The sequence below is a fragment of the Rhodamnia argentea genome, chromosome 2, assembly GCF_020921035.1.
Source record: "Rhodamnia argentea isolate NSW1041297 chromosome 2, ASM2092103v1, whole genome shotgun sequence".
NCBI lineage: Eukaryota > Viridiplantae > Streptophyta > Magnoliopsida > Myrtales > Myrtaceae > Rhodamnia > Rhodamnia argentea.
The window spans coordinates 25,080,970-25,096,810 of record NC_063151.1 but is presented as its reverse complement, the minus strand read 5'-3'; the positions used below and the strand labels follow the sequence as shown (position 1 = coordinate 25,096,810).

At 38.8% G+C, this 15,841-nt stretch overlaps 1 protein-coding gene across 1 annotated transcript in view; it reads right to left on the bottom strand.

The window, feature by feature from the left end:
- Positions 1–3,186: 3,186 nt before the first annotated feature.
- LOC125313947 (disease resistance protein L6-like) overlaps positions 3,187–15,841 on the bottom strand; it is a 31,487-nt gene continuing 18,832 nt past the window's right edge. Inside the window, exon 6 of the mRNA XM_048275312.1 lies at positions 3,187–4,569. Within this exon, the coding sequence (XP_048131269.1) occupies positions 4,357–4,569 (213 nt within the window). The 3' untranslated portion in view covers positions 3,187–4,356. The remainder of the gene's footprint in view (positions 4,570–15,841) is intronic.

Genomic DNA, 15,841 nt, shown 5'->3' with positions numbered 1-15,841 from the left:
TGGTCCAAACTCTTTATCTTGTTTAGTGCAAGAAAAGAAGTGAAATTATCTTGATTATCCCCCTAAATCCAATGACAGTATTAGACAATCTACAATGGTCGATTCGCGATAGAATATTCGCTTGATTTTGCGTTTGTTGGTCGTGTATGTATATAAATGTGATATTTTATTCATTATTAAATAACAATTTTACTAATTAAGTAAGGTTAATTCGACCTTTTCCAAGTTTTCCGTTTTTCTAAAAAAAAAATGATGTGTACTAAATGCTTCTTTACCTATGTCGAGAATTTTTTAAGAGAGTGATAAGATTGACACATGTTGTTATCTATGAATAAGGATGAACCGGAAGTTTCCTGTATCAGATTGATGTAGCGAAGTGTTGCCATTGTATGAATATGAAGTTTGGAGTTTTGCGACAAGTATTACTTTCATTAGACAATTACTTCGTTGATTATACTATCCGTTTCACATAAGAGTGTCAAGGTTGTCGGTCTTCGGCGTTAGGTGGAGATTAGCTAGCTTAAAGAGGGAAGTTGCAAGTAGATATGTTTACGTATGTTAATTTCTGTTGTTGTATCATTTGTACTAGTCTATAAATAGGCTCCATGTAGTGGTTGTCCATTCACACATTAATCTCTTTATCGTGTAATCATACATTTCTTATTCAGATTCCTTTACTTCCTCATAACATAGATTAAATGCAGTCAAAACCATGCTTCTTCTTTGAGATCTCTTGCCCTCCACTGCCAGACCCGCGATTGAGTATTCGGATCCTTCTAAACCTCGACTTTAAGACCTAAGATCGACTTCTGTTCCTTTCTCGAATGTCATTCGCTTGTTTCGACTACAATCGCGCCAAGGTTTCTGATCGGTTGAAGTCGAGCCACAATCAACCTGGCACTGACTTGCATTTTTCAGACTCGAGTGAGCCTCATCACATCTTACATACGAGGACTTAAGATAAAAAAAATGTGAGCTTGTCATGCATTCGGTGGACCCTCTCTCTTTGGCAGCAATAAAGTTCATCTAATTACCAACAAAAAAAGAAAAATGTACCGCTCGCGGAGGTCTCTACCACATACGAAGCACTCTTTACCCTAATTAGAACAAAAAAAAGTAAACCCATTGTTCATTATACCGCTTATTCTGACATAAGTATAGAGAACATATAATTAACAATCATAATTAAGTACTTATTTGAATTTTTGTTTCTATTCACTCTTAAATAAGTCTTACTAATCACGCGACGTTAATTACATTTTGCTTTTTTTTTTTTTTTTGGTAATCCAGGATCCGCCAGTCGTAATCGGGGCAACTCACCACCACCCGAAGGGCGGCGAAGACCCTTTCCGACGGCGACTATACCTGGAGGGAGGCTAGCCCCGCAGCCCACCAGCAAGGGCCCCCCACTTAAGTCCGAGAAACGCGTTGGGAGGGTTTTGAACCTTCGACCAGCTTACGCCTTAAGGCCAAAGAGCTCAAAGCTCACCAAACGCGCCATGCCCGTGGTGGGTATTACATTTTGCTTTTAGTTGTCAATTTATCTGGAAATGCATATTGCGTGCGCGTTGAAGAAAAACGGGCATGCATTCTACGACGCTTCTTTACCTAATGTTAAATTTTTTAAGAAAGTCCGTAAGACTGACGCATGTTATTGTTATCTTGGATGTAGATGAAGCCGAGAATTCGTTGTGTCGGATTTAATGCAACGAAGGGTTGGCACCGTAATATCCGAAGTCTGGACTATTTTGACTAGTATTACTTTTCTTTGCCCACTGGCTGAGACAATTGCCTCGTCGGCTCCATTACTTGTTTCACATTCTGATAAAAATCTTATATTTTAGAGAGATGTTTACGACTATTAATTCTGCTGTTGTGTCCTTTGCTGTATGTATTGTGTCCGACTAGATATTTCCTTTGTACCGGTCTATGAATAGGCTTTGTGCAGTGGTTCCCCGAACCAGATATATTAATCTCTTTATCGAGCCACAGCATAGTTCTAGTTCTTACTCTTGCACCGTTGCTTTCTTCGTAACTTGATTCAATGTCGTCAAAACCAAACATCTTCTTGAGATCTCCTGCCATCAACTACCAGAGCCCGCAATCGAGTATCCAAGCCTGTTCTAGACCTTGACTTGAAGACCTAAGATCAAGTTACTTTGCCTTTCTTGATTGTCGTTCGATTGTTTAATGTACAAGGACTGTAATCGCGCCGAAGTTTCCGATCGGTTGAAGTCGAGCCACAATCAACCTGGCACTGACTTGCATTTTTCAGACTGCGTAATTTTAACGTGAAGACGAAGAGAGGGGAAAAAAACACGTGAGACAAACAAAGTTCAAAGTCTGGCCAGGTAATTGTGGCAACCCCCGGTTTACAGGCGGAGGAGCTCCTTCGTTTCTTCATTGCTGAGGATGTGGAGAAGTTTTGCAAGGCGATTTAGAAATTTTTGGTGGCAAATGACCCAAATAACTAGCAGCGAAAAGATAAGAGTTGCATCACATCTTGCATACAAGAACTTAAAAAATAGCTAAGTGCGGCTATTTTTCAATCTCAGTAGAAGGGCAAGAACGTTATGTATGCACAACCTATAAAATAGAAGGGTTAATACCACGGAAAACCCCAAACTGGTACACTTGTGACAAATTTACCCCAAACCATTTTTTTTATCACAAAAAATCCCAAACCGGTACATACGTGACAAATTTACCCTAAACTGGTACACATGTGACAAATTTACCCTCCGTTAATTTTTTTAAAATTTAACTATCAAATTGCTGATTTGGTGACACGTGACGGTTGACGGGTATACCAGTATGGGGTTTTGACCCTCCGTTTGTCACGGGTTTATCAATTTGGGATTTTTCGTGATATTAAATCAATTTAACGGGGGGTAAATTTGTCACAAATGTACCAGTTTGAGGTATTTCTTGGTCAAAAGAATTAGTTTATGGTAAATTTGTCACAGATATACCAGTTTAGGATTTTTTGTGGTAAAAAAAATAGTTTGGGGTAAATTTGTCATAGGTGTACCGGTTTGGGGTTTTTCGTGGTAAAAAAAATAATTTAGGGTAAATTTGTCACATGTGTACCAGTTTAGGGTTTTTCATGGTATTAACCCTAAAATAGAAAAGATGATGAGAAATTTCTGATTGTGGATTCAAAGCTGCCCCTCACAACCTTCCCGATCCAAAAGGCGACAAGGGTTATGAAACAACATGAGGCAGCATCCCGCATGAGAAAACAATCATACGACATGTTTCCGTATTCGCTACAATAGGCAAACTTTCCAACGAGTCACAAAGAGATAATTGCAACATTGCCGGGTTACGCAAGGCGGAAAGATCCGGTAGCTCTTTTAAGGACGGGCAGGAAGCAACGCATAAAATCTCCAGTGATTCTGATTGCTCGAGGCCTTGAATCTCAACTAGCGCCGGGCAATTAGTAACCCTCAAATACCCCATCTTTGTTAAGCTTTGTACGTGAGATAGTCTCTCAAGGAGTTGACAGGTCAATATATGCAATTGGCCAAGGTTCTCCAACTGTCCAAGCACATCCAATGGAATTTCTATCAAGCATGACCTGGTTACCTATATTAGGAACAAATTTCTGAAGGTGTGACGGCATGACCATCCATCTGTGGACTCAAGATCAAAGAACCTCAACATCTCAATTTCCGGGGGAATCCACTCGAGAGATTGAAAGGAGGAGGCTGGTAATTCACCATTTCGGAGTTCGATAAGGGTACTAAAGTCGGTAGGCAATATGGTCTTGTCTGAGAGGTCCAATCTCAAAGATGTCAACTTAGTTAACCTCCCAATCCACTACAGATCTTGAGCTTGGCATGCGTTTGGTGGTGCATTAGGCATGTCAAGATATCTAAAACGATCATGATAAAACAAAACCAGATATTCTAAGTTGGTCGGGCTTGACAGATCCGGAATCCTCTGTAAAGATGAAGATGAGATGTCCAAAGATGTCAAACTTGTAGGAAGCTCCGGCAACAGTTGAAGCTCATGACAATTACGCAAACCCAAATCCTAAAGTTGAGAAAGCTGACTAATAGTTGGCAGCACTTCAAAAATACGGGTATCTCCTAAGCCTAGGATTTTCAATGATAATAGTGCCCCAACTTCCCTTGGAATTTCTCCCTCCAAAAATCCGCAACAGCCAACTTCTTAATATTCAAGCTGCTCCAACATCCCTATTGCCTTAGGTAGCTTTCTTAGTTTACGGCATTCCATGAGTAGTACCTCTAATCTCTTAAGCTCTCCAATCGAGTCGGGCAGCTCTATAATGTTCGTACGAGATATATTCAACTCAACTAGAGATTTCAGTTTTCCAATTGACTTCGAAAGTTACTCCACAAATGAATCACTCAAAGACAACTCTTGAAGACCAAATATGTCTCCTATTGAGTTCGGATGTTCAAGGAGTTCCAACTTTTCCATCCTTAGCGTTGATAGACGCTTTAGATGGCCCAATGAGTCTGGCCATGATTGACGTACCGTGCCTAGATTGAGCGTGGTTGGAGCTCCTTTAAGCACCCTCAAACCATTACACCCATTAATATTTCCAAGTGCTTCAAATGCAGTAGCATACTTATGGATGGAACCAGCCTTCCGCAATCCTTCACAACGAGTCTCTCCAAAGTCAAGCATGTAGAGAAGTTAAGCATCTTGATCAACCTTCTACAACCCACGAGATGATAGACGCATGAGATTTCCCAATCATGGCCAGATTCAACTCAACTAAAGATTTCAATTTCCCAATCTACTTCGAAAGTTTCTCCACAGATAAATCACTCAAAGACAACTCTTGAAGACCAGGGATCTCTCCTGTTGAATCTGCAAGTTCAAGGAGTTCTAACTTTCGCATCCTTGGCGTTGATAGATGCATGAGATTACCAAATGAGTCTAGCCACAATTGACGTAACGTGCCTAGATTGAGCATGGTCGGAGCTCCTTTAAGCACCCTCAAACCATTACTTCCAAGTGCTTCAAACGCAGCAGCATCCTAATGGATAGACCAATTCCAACCAGCCTCCCACGATCCTTCGCTACGAGTCTCTCCGAAGTCAAGCATTTAGAGAAGCTAGTCATCTTCAGTTTGGTTTGCAGTTTATTCATATTGAAATTTGGCTGAATTATATACAGAGGAGAGAAAATTGTAACTTGAATTTCTGTTCTTCTTGAAAAAAAAGAATGGCTTGAGGTTTGATTTTCTTCTGAAATTTAATTATCCTGTCGTTACATCATCTGATTAGCAGGATACGAGGGCACTAACAACGATCAACCGTCGTCAACTAATCTCTTGTATTTAAGACCGCGATGGTGCCTCTTCTGTCTTCATCGATTCGTGTGCTCACGTTTATCCGTCGTACTTCATACAACATAAAAGCAAATATAAATCACACTAGAACCCCGCCTCACCCTCTCTCTCTCTCTCTCAACATCAACATCAACCCTTGCGACGGGATAGCAAACATGGCTTTGCTCTCTGCACTGGCGACGGAGATATTCATCCCTGCCGGCGCCGTCGTTGGGATAGTATTCTCTCTGGTCCAGTGGTTCCTTGGTCTCGCGCGTCAAGCTCACGCCGGAGCAGCGCGCATTGCCCGACGACGGCGACGACAGGAAGAATGGCTTCAGCGACGGCCTCATTGAAGAAGAAGAGAGCATCAACGAGCACATCGTACTCTCCAGGTGCGCCGAAATACAACGCACCATATCGGAGGGTGAGATTGAGGTTTTTCGGTTGTTGGGTCTTCTTTGTTATTCTAGCTCGTTCAGGTGATTGCTCTCTGGTTGTTTGCGCATTTCCTTTTTTTATCTTCTAGCCTCTTTTGAGATTCTCTGGTCGCGCGTTTTCTATTCTCTAGTTGAAATTTTTAGTGCTCAGCTCTGAAATTTTCTGAAGCTTATAGTTTCTGTCCTCTGTTTGAGTTGAGACTCTTAGCTTATGTCTGGTTTCTTGAACCATGGAAGCGTAAAAATGGAAGTGTGTTCTTGTGGGTGTTCATTTAGACTAACTCAGATTGTGTTCTAATTCGACAATGATTGAGAGTTTGCGGTGAACAATAATATGGGCGAAACGAAAAGTTTGAGTCTTTAACACCTTTTGGCGACCGACTCGTCCCAAAGGTCCGGCTTTTACAGTGTCAAAGAGTTTTCATTAGGGTATTCAGGGCCGCTCAATCTGCAGAAAGCATGATTTTCGAGGTTTTGGTTTTTGTTTATTTTTATGATAAGGATAGTGTTGAATATTATTGTCGTATGGAACAACGTAAGGAGCGCCAAGCGTTGTAGTGTAGCCCTTTTCAATTTGTCTTCTGGGCATATAAAAATGGGCTGGCGTTTATCATTTTCGTCTTATGTACATAAATGAAGTCGGTCTTATTTTGTTCGGATCTTGACCGGGTCCGAGCTCTATAGAGCTTAATCACGTGACTTGCACGTGAATTCCAAGGAAAGGGCTAAAGCAATCCTAGAGCTCCTATTTCTATGTTCAGGAAATGGCTTCAGCTACAACGTAAGTCATTTCCCAAAACTCATTCAACTCGCCAACTGGGTTTGAAGCCACCTCGATGACTGTGTTCAACTTTGATTCCCTTCTTAGCAAAATTGTCAAAATGGTCTCATCGGAATACTCAAGTCTTTTATGTGAAGGTTGTTGCATAAGCAGAACGATCTTTACAAAACGAATCATTAGGTTGTTTCCCCTCTCATAATTTTGGAATATGTTGATGTGCACGGGATGTTGATTCACCTCCTAGCTTTGAAGATGTGTAAATTTCTCACATCAAACATGGGTGGTTTTTATCACAAGAAGAGTGGCGACCATGCGTATACACTGTGCAATGCACATGCTTTTGAGGATGTAATTGCTACTCTTAACAAATTGCCCATTTCAACAGTCTAAATTGCAATACGGAAGGGGCTGATCTCCAAACAAGAAAGCTATGCAGATTTCAGTCGAAAATGAAGTTAGCTTATAAGTGTTAGTTGCTTCACATGCTTTAAATCAAAATCTTCTGAGTAATATGTGGCTCTTACCTTTGAAATGGAGTAAATAGAAAGCCGCGGTTCTATCAGTCTTCTCATCCAGCCTTCCCCTCATGGTCTTGCCGCCTAAATAAAAATAGACAGTAAATGAGCCTTGATGTTGACGGAACAGAAATTAATGTTGGGGATGGACCTTAGGGCTTCCTCTCTATCTGGAAGTAGGGAATCCCTTTTCATGATCTAAACATATACAACACTATAAACACCAAAAAAACCGTAATGTAGCAGGATTTCCAAAAAATCTTGGTACTTATACTTTGTGTCATTCCAATGCCAAAAAATATTTGTATAGTCCTTACCATGATTTGTTGCTGTTTGAGAATTTTGCAAGCAGCTTTCAAAGCTTCTGCAGATCATTGTGCCAGGAAGAAATGACAGAGAATTCTCTCGTATGCATATTTTGATGCGATGGGATAAATTCATAATGACCACTATGAGTAGTTATTATGTGGGAGCTAGCCATTCTAATCAACGCATATGCTATCCTCCCTTTTCTTCTTTTTTGATGGAGATACATTGGTATTATTAACTCGATCATTGAAATGACGTTTCTAAGCATATGCAACTGAAAAATGATTGACTTGCGGACATGCGGATGTAACAGGTGGGACATCTTTTCTATTTACCGAGTATCAGTTGTTGGAGTTTTCATGATTGCCTTTGCAATGTTGATCTTCCTGTTTCTTGGTTCTGTTGAGGGCTTCAGTACTAGGAGCCAGCCTTGCACTTATGACCCATCAAGGATGTGCAAGCCTGCACTTTACACTGCCATCTTCAGTACAGTATCGTTCTTGCTTGGTGGTTTCACCTCAATCCTATCTGGCTACCTTGGAATGAAGATCGCGACTTATGCTAATGCAAGGACAACTTTGGAAGCAAGAAAAGGCGTTGGGAAAGCATTTATTACCGCATTCGCGTCTGGTGCAGTAATGGGCTTTCTACTTGCTTCCAATGGTCTTTTGGTACTTTTTGTCACCATCAATCTCTTCGAGTTGTATTATGGAGATGATTGGGAAGGTCTTTTTGAGGCTATTACTGGCTATGGTCTTGGTGGATCTTCCATGGCTCTATTTGGAAGGGTTGGTGGGGGCATTTACACCAAGGCGGCCGATGTTGGAGCTGATCTTGTTGGGAAGGTTGAGAGAAACATACCTGAAGATGATCCAAGAAACCCAGCTGTAAGTCATATCATGCTTCTTTTCAAAAGGGAAAATATAGCTCATCTTTTATCTATCAACCGCTAACATAAATTACCAAATGCATACTTGAGATTTGAAGGAGAAATTGTTTCGTCAAGCATTTCGTGTTTAAGCATTAGGATAGATATTTCTTTTCATAGAGGAAACAATCGATAAGATTTTGCCCTCTCCAACGGCAAATTTATGTTATACCTTTCTTTTTTTTTCTTTTTCTCTCCATTCGCTCATGTGTTTGGCCCTTATAAATCTCTAGTTGCTCCCGCTAATCCCTCTCCATGTCTCTTTCCCGCTCTCTTCTTCTCCTCTTTCTGCCATCTATCATCAGTAACACAATGTGGCCCGTCGAAGGCCCGTCGGAGTACCTCACCATGACCGGAGGTTCAATCAATGACATTGAGCTCGCGAAGAAGGCGTGTCGGTGTTTATATTGGGTAGTGTTTAGGTCTGAGTATGCTGATGCTTATGTTGGTAGTATTTAGGTCTAAATAGGCCTTTCTGATTTATGTCTACCATGATGGTTGATAGACACGGCTGATATATGTTTAGATTTGTGATTGCAACTTACAGTGGTATGAAAGACTAAACATCTTGCACGTTGCGTTTTACATGTTTAATTCTTTAGTTGTGTGCTTGAACAGACTATTGGTGATCGGACTTCCTTACAACAGGTGGATGTGTCCAAGGCAAAGATGAAGGGTAAAGTCGGAGCTATGCTCTATGCTGGACAGACCAAACAAAATTCTGCGAAAATTGTTGCTGAGACCAAGATCGTAGCAACTCGATGGCAAGGAGAGGGGCAGTAGGAGGAGATAATGGTCAGGACAGCAGTGAAGATGTTGGAGAACCAAAAAGAAGCTGAATTGGCCAAAGCGAACGCGAAGCAATATGGCTGCTACTATGGCGCAATGAAGGACTACCTTATGCTCAGAGGGAGCGGATTCCAAGAGCCGACCAAGTTCGGTGGAGGAGCAGAGAAGGTGCGGCTTGTGCCGAAGCCGGCATCTGGTGTAATGGGCAAGCGATCGACGGTGGGATGAAGGATGTTGCCGCCTTTGCTCAAGACACTACATGAACAGGCGCTGGGCTTGGCACCTTGCTTTCTCCGACTAAATGTTTTAGTGCTTAGTTGCCCACGTTTTAGACGGTTGTGCAACGAGACATGTTTTTCTTGAGGTTGGTTCTTCTTGCTGCTAGCACGGGCGGAGGGTGCTTTTTCTTGGCTTATAGGACCAAGAAAAATAGCTCAAAGTATACACTTAAATAAATCAACGAGATTACAAAAATTAACCAAGTCGATATAGTCGGTATAACATCGGTTTGAGTACGTGACCCGAGACCAGACAAGGTAGATATTGGCGGGATACCAATTATAGGGGCCCTTTATCAATGGCCACATTAGTCACGCAAGTTCCTATAGATGGTCATACTTGTTGATGGCCCCTACCGCCTTCCTCACCTAGGGGCAGGAAGGTCAAGGGCTTTTAGGAGACGCTGTAAATCTCCTAATTCAAGATATATTCCATGTAGGCCTAATGTTATAATCTACAAGACTACAACAAGCCAGATCGTTATATCCATCTTGGGGGCAAGATGGTTAGGCAGTTCTAGTGCAAGGTCCGGAAGATGTCCAAATGTCCGTCGGCGAGGTAGGGGAAGGCCTCCGATTTGACGGAGGAACATTAGGGCCAGGTATAGAAAACCATGTCCACGGTGGGTTGATGCTATGCCCTGTCCAAGAGGTTACAAAAATGCTCTGACTTTACTCTGTTTGCTGGGGAAGATGATCAAAGACTGCTTTCGCTTTGTTTACCAATCTACCGGCCAATTTGATTCAAAATTGGGGGGAAATGGAGACACAATTCTATGCTCAATTCTATAGATCAATCTGTGACTATACTGATTACAGGAGTCCTTTATCAATGGCCATACTGGGTTGCGTGAGTTATCGATGGCCATGATCGATTATCGATAAACGACTACTATTTATAACGATATTCATCATAGAGTTGACCGAATGCTAGTAATGGTCAAGGCCTGTCGATGGCCAGCAGAGGGAAAAAGAAAGAAGAAAGAAGAAATAAAAAGGAAACCAAAATTTATGCGAAAAAATATATTAAAATAAAAAAATTATAATATTTATAAAAATAATCCATGTAAGCGCCGGCCGTACCACATATGAAGATTGATGTGCACATCAACGATTTTTGGCAAATGTTGGTCGAGTGAACTTAATTGGCAAAGCATGAAAATGTTTAAGACTCAATTAACACAATTAAAAAGTTTATAACTAAATTAACCAAAGTACGATAGATTTAAGATCTTTTGGAAAAATTTTCTGGTAGCAGTCATTTGTCCTTATCAAGCTTTTCGTAAGTTCCTGCACTCCCATATCACCTATACAATTATTTGAAGTTATACATATATAAATATATATAGGCATATTTCGAATATAGAGGAGTCAATTACTTATTCGTTGGGACACTAACCCCTAGGGTAGGGACAAATTTGAGGATGACAGAAAAAAAAAAATAGATTAGATGGAAATAATATATACATTCTATCGAATGCTGAATTAAACCCATTAAATTATTAAGGGTCTGTTTAACAACGATTTTGATTATCTAATTATGTTTTTAGGAATAAAAAAAGATGAGAAACATGTTTGATAACATAAATGATTTGATTCTAATTCTGTTTTTGAAAACAGTTTTAGAGCAAAAACAAGAAAAAAAAAATTTTATTCTGAAAAAAAATCACTTTTGAAAATCACAAAAAAGAACAAAATTTCAATTCTTTTAAAAAGATTAAATGCACGTGGACTTCTGAAATTTGAAAAAATTAAAATTTGGATTTGAAAATTTACTAACAAGTAATTATTTTGAATACATTTTTTAAAATTAAATTTAAAAATAATTTTTAAAAATTAACAAAAATTTGGAAATTTAGAAAAAGTGGAAAATATGTAGAAAAAATTGCAATTTTTTTAAATTTTTTAAAAAATTAAAAAAGATTAAAATTAAAAAAAAATTGCCATCCAATTGTTTCCGGGAACATAAATTTAGTGCAGTTACCAAATACAATTATATTCGGGAACGTAAATTTTGTGTAATTATCAAATGGGTTTTATTCTCTAAAATTATCCAGGGAACATAATCACAAAATATGATTCTAACTAGAATTATTTTTTTGGATCAGAATTGTTATCAAAATGGCCCTAAATCTCTAGAATTATTTCAATGAAAGACCACGTCAATGATTAAGCCTATTCTAGAATCTAAATCCCAAAACTAACCTAAACAATACTAACATTTGCCTAATATGTGGAACATTGTTCACCGGCATAGAAGGTTGGTCTGTGCTCAAAAATAGATAATATACTGTTCTTTTTTCTTTATACATAGTAGAAGAGACATTTGATGAGAAGCTGGGGCGAAAAGAAATTTACTTTAGAGGTTTGGATGCGCTTATCTTAAGAAATTGATAGTTATCGCTCCCCTATATCTTACTGTTTAGTGCAAGAGAATGGATAAGAGTGCCCGCAGATTTCAGCCTATTTGCGGAGCTCGAGAAAGCAAGCTAATATTCAATCGATTAGTTATGAAATACCGGACCTACAGAAGGTGTGACAGTGGGTTGGGGTTTGGTGAATCCACTGTTCTCTAATCAGGGATGCTTTATTCCTAACTCCATACAATAATTCCCTAAAATAGGTAACTACTAGCTAGATCAAATTAAGGTAAGTATAATACTAAGATCTAATAATCTAATCAACGCCTATTTTTTCTAACCCTTTTACAAATTTTATTTTATTCTTTGTTTTAGTTAATTTTCTTTGTTTGGATTGTTTCTATTGCTTTTTCTTCAGTCCATTGTCCCTCAGTCTCTCACCCAGAATCTGCAATCACTTCTTTACTTTCATACGTTCTCCTTTTTTGCGCAGAAAATCTTAATGTTAATTCAACACAAACTCCCTTCTAATTGGCGGTCTAAGCTAATGGGCCCTTTGGAATTTAATTGAAGAGCACAAAAGTCTCTTGGCCCAACTAAAAGATGTAGAAGTGATTTATTATCCACGATGAACGAAACATTGTGTGGATTGGATTGCTAAAGCCCATCGTTTATGATCCCTCCTTTCTAATTGGATGTCTAAGCCTCCTCAACCCCTTTGGGAGTTGTTATGTTTGGATGCTAGTCAACATCGTGCTACTATATTTGCTAATTAAATGAAATTGATTTGTTTTGACCACCCCACCCCCCCCAAAAAAAAAAAAAAATCAACGCAAACTAAACTTTGAAGTGAACCCATTCATCTTCTTCACCCTGAGCCAATCACCCCGAAATTCACAATCCACCTCCTTTTCTTTCTCATGCCAACTTTACTCAAATCAGATAAAGGAAGACATGTATGAATGCGCACATCTACACTTCGATCCACTAGAACATATGCGAATACCACCAGAAATTGACGCTCGCACGCCAGCGACTCCAAGCCGTTCCTCATTAGTGGTCAACGTCGGACACCACCGGTCATCGAACATTTTCAACTCAGAGATGTACCACAGACGAATTGAACTACCAAATAGAGAGCAGGAAGTAGTCACGCTTACAGACATCGCCAAGCGGAACATCATCTCCAAACCGTTACATATCGGCGATCGCCACAAGACCGCGATAGTAGAGCAAGCATAGCAGAAACAGAGAACGAACATACTCGCCTTCATATCTCGGTAATCATGACAGATTTAAAAAATCGTGCTTAATAACCTGTGCAATCCATTAATTTCATATGTATTGTATCAAGGGCACATTCAGATATGGACGGAAGTACATATTAGCTCATGTCCATGTCTTTGAGGCATAATATCAAACAGCTCTAGAAGCTGAGAACAAATCGAGCCAAATCATGGAATCTTGACAGTTTGCATTTCTAAAATCAATGTGGGAACAAGAATACGAGCGCAAATCGTTAAGCAAAAACACTTATTCTTTTTACTTTACACACAGACAATATCAGCCCTGCCTAAAGGAATGGGTTGGCATAATGAATTCGATAAAGATTCAGGTATTGACAATAAGTGATGGCGGAAAGATCGGGTCTCATCAATCGCGTCTTAAGTATAATAATTAAAAGAGAGCAAAGTGTAGCTGCTTTTCAATCTTGGTACAAGTCGCAATCTATAAATAGAGGAGATGATCCGCGGACGAAGCAGATCACTAAACAGAGTTCCCCCATTCAAGACTCACATAGAAAGCTGTTAGCTCGGCATACCATTGAAATTCTGGACTTGAATGGGGAGGCAGCATCTTGCATCTGAAAACATTCAAACGACATTTTTCCTTATTCGCAACAGGCAAACTTTCCAAGGAGTCGCAATCAGATAAGTCCAACCGGCTCGGTTTCAGTAAGCTGGAAAGATCCGGTAGCTCTTTCAAGAACGGGCAGCAAAAAATACGTATTTGCTCCAGTGATTCTGATCGTTCAAGACCTTGAATCTCAACTAGCCGAGGGCAGTTTTCAATAAACAAGTATGTTAGCTTTCTTAAGCTTGGTAAATGGGATAGTCTCTCAAGAAATAGACAGTCGAATATCATTAGCCAGCGAAGGTTCTCCAGCTGTCGAAGCGCATCCAGTGGAATTTTGGTTAAGGACGACCTGCATATTTCAAAACGGAACAAACGTTTGAAGGTGTGAAGGTTTGACGGAGGAACATTAGGGCCAGGTATAGAAAACCATGTCCACGGTGGGTTGATGCTATGCCCTGTCCAAGAGGTTACAAAAATGGTCTGACTTTACTCTGTTTGCTGGGGAAGATGATCAAAGACTGCTTTCGCTTTGTTTACCAATCTACCGGCCAATTTGATTCAAAATTGGGGGGAAATGGAGACACAATTCTATGCTCAATTCTATAGATCAATCTGTGACTATACTGATTGCAGGAGTCCCTTATCAATGGCCATAATGGGTTACGTGAGTTATCGATGGCCATGATCGATTATCGATAAACGACTGCCATTAATCACGATATTCATCATAGAGTTGACCGAATGCTAGTAATGGTCAAGGCCTGTCGATGCCCAGCATAGGGAAAAAGAAATAAGAAATAAGAAATAAAAAGGAAACGAAAAATTATGCGAAAAAATATATTAAAATAAAAAAATTATAATATTTATAAAAATAATTCATGTAAGCGCCGGCCGTGCCACATATGAAGATTGATGTCCACATCAACGATTTTTGGCAAATGTTGGTCAAGTGAACTTAATTGGCAAAGCATGAAAATGTTTAAGACTCAATTAACACAATTAAAAAGTTTATAACTAAATTAACCAAGGTACGATAGATTTAAGATCTTTTGGACAATTTTTCTGGTAGCAGTCATTTGTCCTTATCAAGCTTTTCGTAAGTTACTGCACTCCCATATCACCTATACAATTATTTGAAGTTATACATATATAAATAAATATATATATTGGCATATTTCGAATATAGAGGAGTCAATTATTTATTCGTTGGGACAAATTTGAGGATGACAGAAAAAAAAAAAAAAGATTAGATGGAAATAATATATACATTCTTGAGGGTCATTATCGAATGTTGAATTGAACCCATTAAATTATTAAGGGTCTGTTTAACAACGATTTTGATTCTCCGATTCTGTTTTTCGGAATAAAAAAGGATGAGAAACATGTTTGATAACATAAATGATTTGATTCTAATTATGTTCCCGAAAACAATTTTAGAGCAAAAACAAGAAAAAAAAGTTGATTCTGAAAAAAAAAAAATCACTTTTGAAAATCACAAAAAAGAACAAAATCTCAATTCTTTTAAAAAGATTAAGTGCACGTGGACTTCTGAAATTTAAAAAAATTAAAATTGGATTTGAAAATTTACTAACAAGTAATTATTTTGAATACATTTTTTAAAATTAAATTTAAAAATAATTTTTAAAAATTAACAAAAAATTTGGAAATTTAGAAAAAAAAAAGTGGAAAATATGTAGAAAAAATTGCAGTTTTTTTTAAAATATTTTAAAAAATTAAAAAAGATTAAAATTAAAAAAAATTGCCATCCGGTTATTTTCGGGAACACAAATTTCATGCAGTTACCAAATACATTTATGTTCGGGAACATAAATTTTGTGTAATTATCAAATGCGTTATATTCTCTAAAATTATCCAGGGAACAGAATCACAAAATATGATTCTAACTAGAATTATTTTTTTGGATCATAATTGTTATCAAAATGGCCCTACATCTCTAGAATTATTTCGATGAAAGACCACGTCAATGATTAAGCCTAATCTAGGATCTAAATCCTAAAACTAACCTAAACAATACTAACATTCGCCTAATATGTGGAACATTGTTCACCGGCATAGAAGGTTGGTATGTGCTCAAAAATAGATAATATATCTTACTGTTTAGCGCAAGAGAATGGATAAGAGCGCCCACAAATTTCAGCCTATTTGCGGAGCTCGAGAAAGCAAGCTACTGCTCAATCGATTAGTTATGAAATACCGGACCTACAGAAGGTGTGACAGTGGGTTGGGGTTTGATGAATCCACTGTTCGCTAATCAG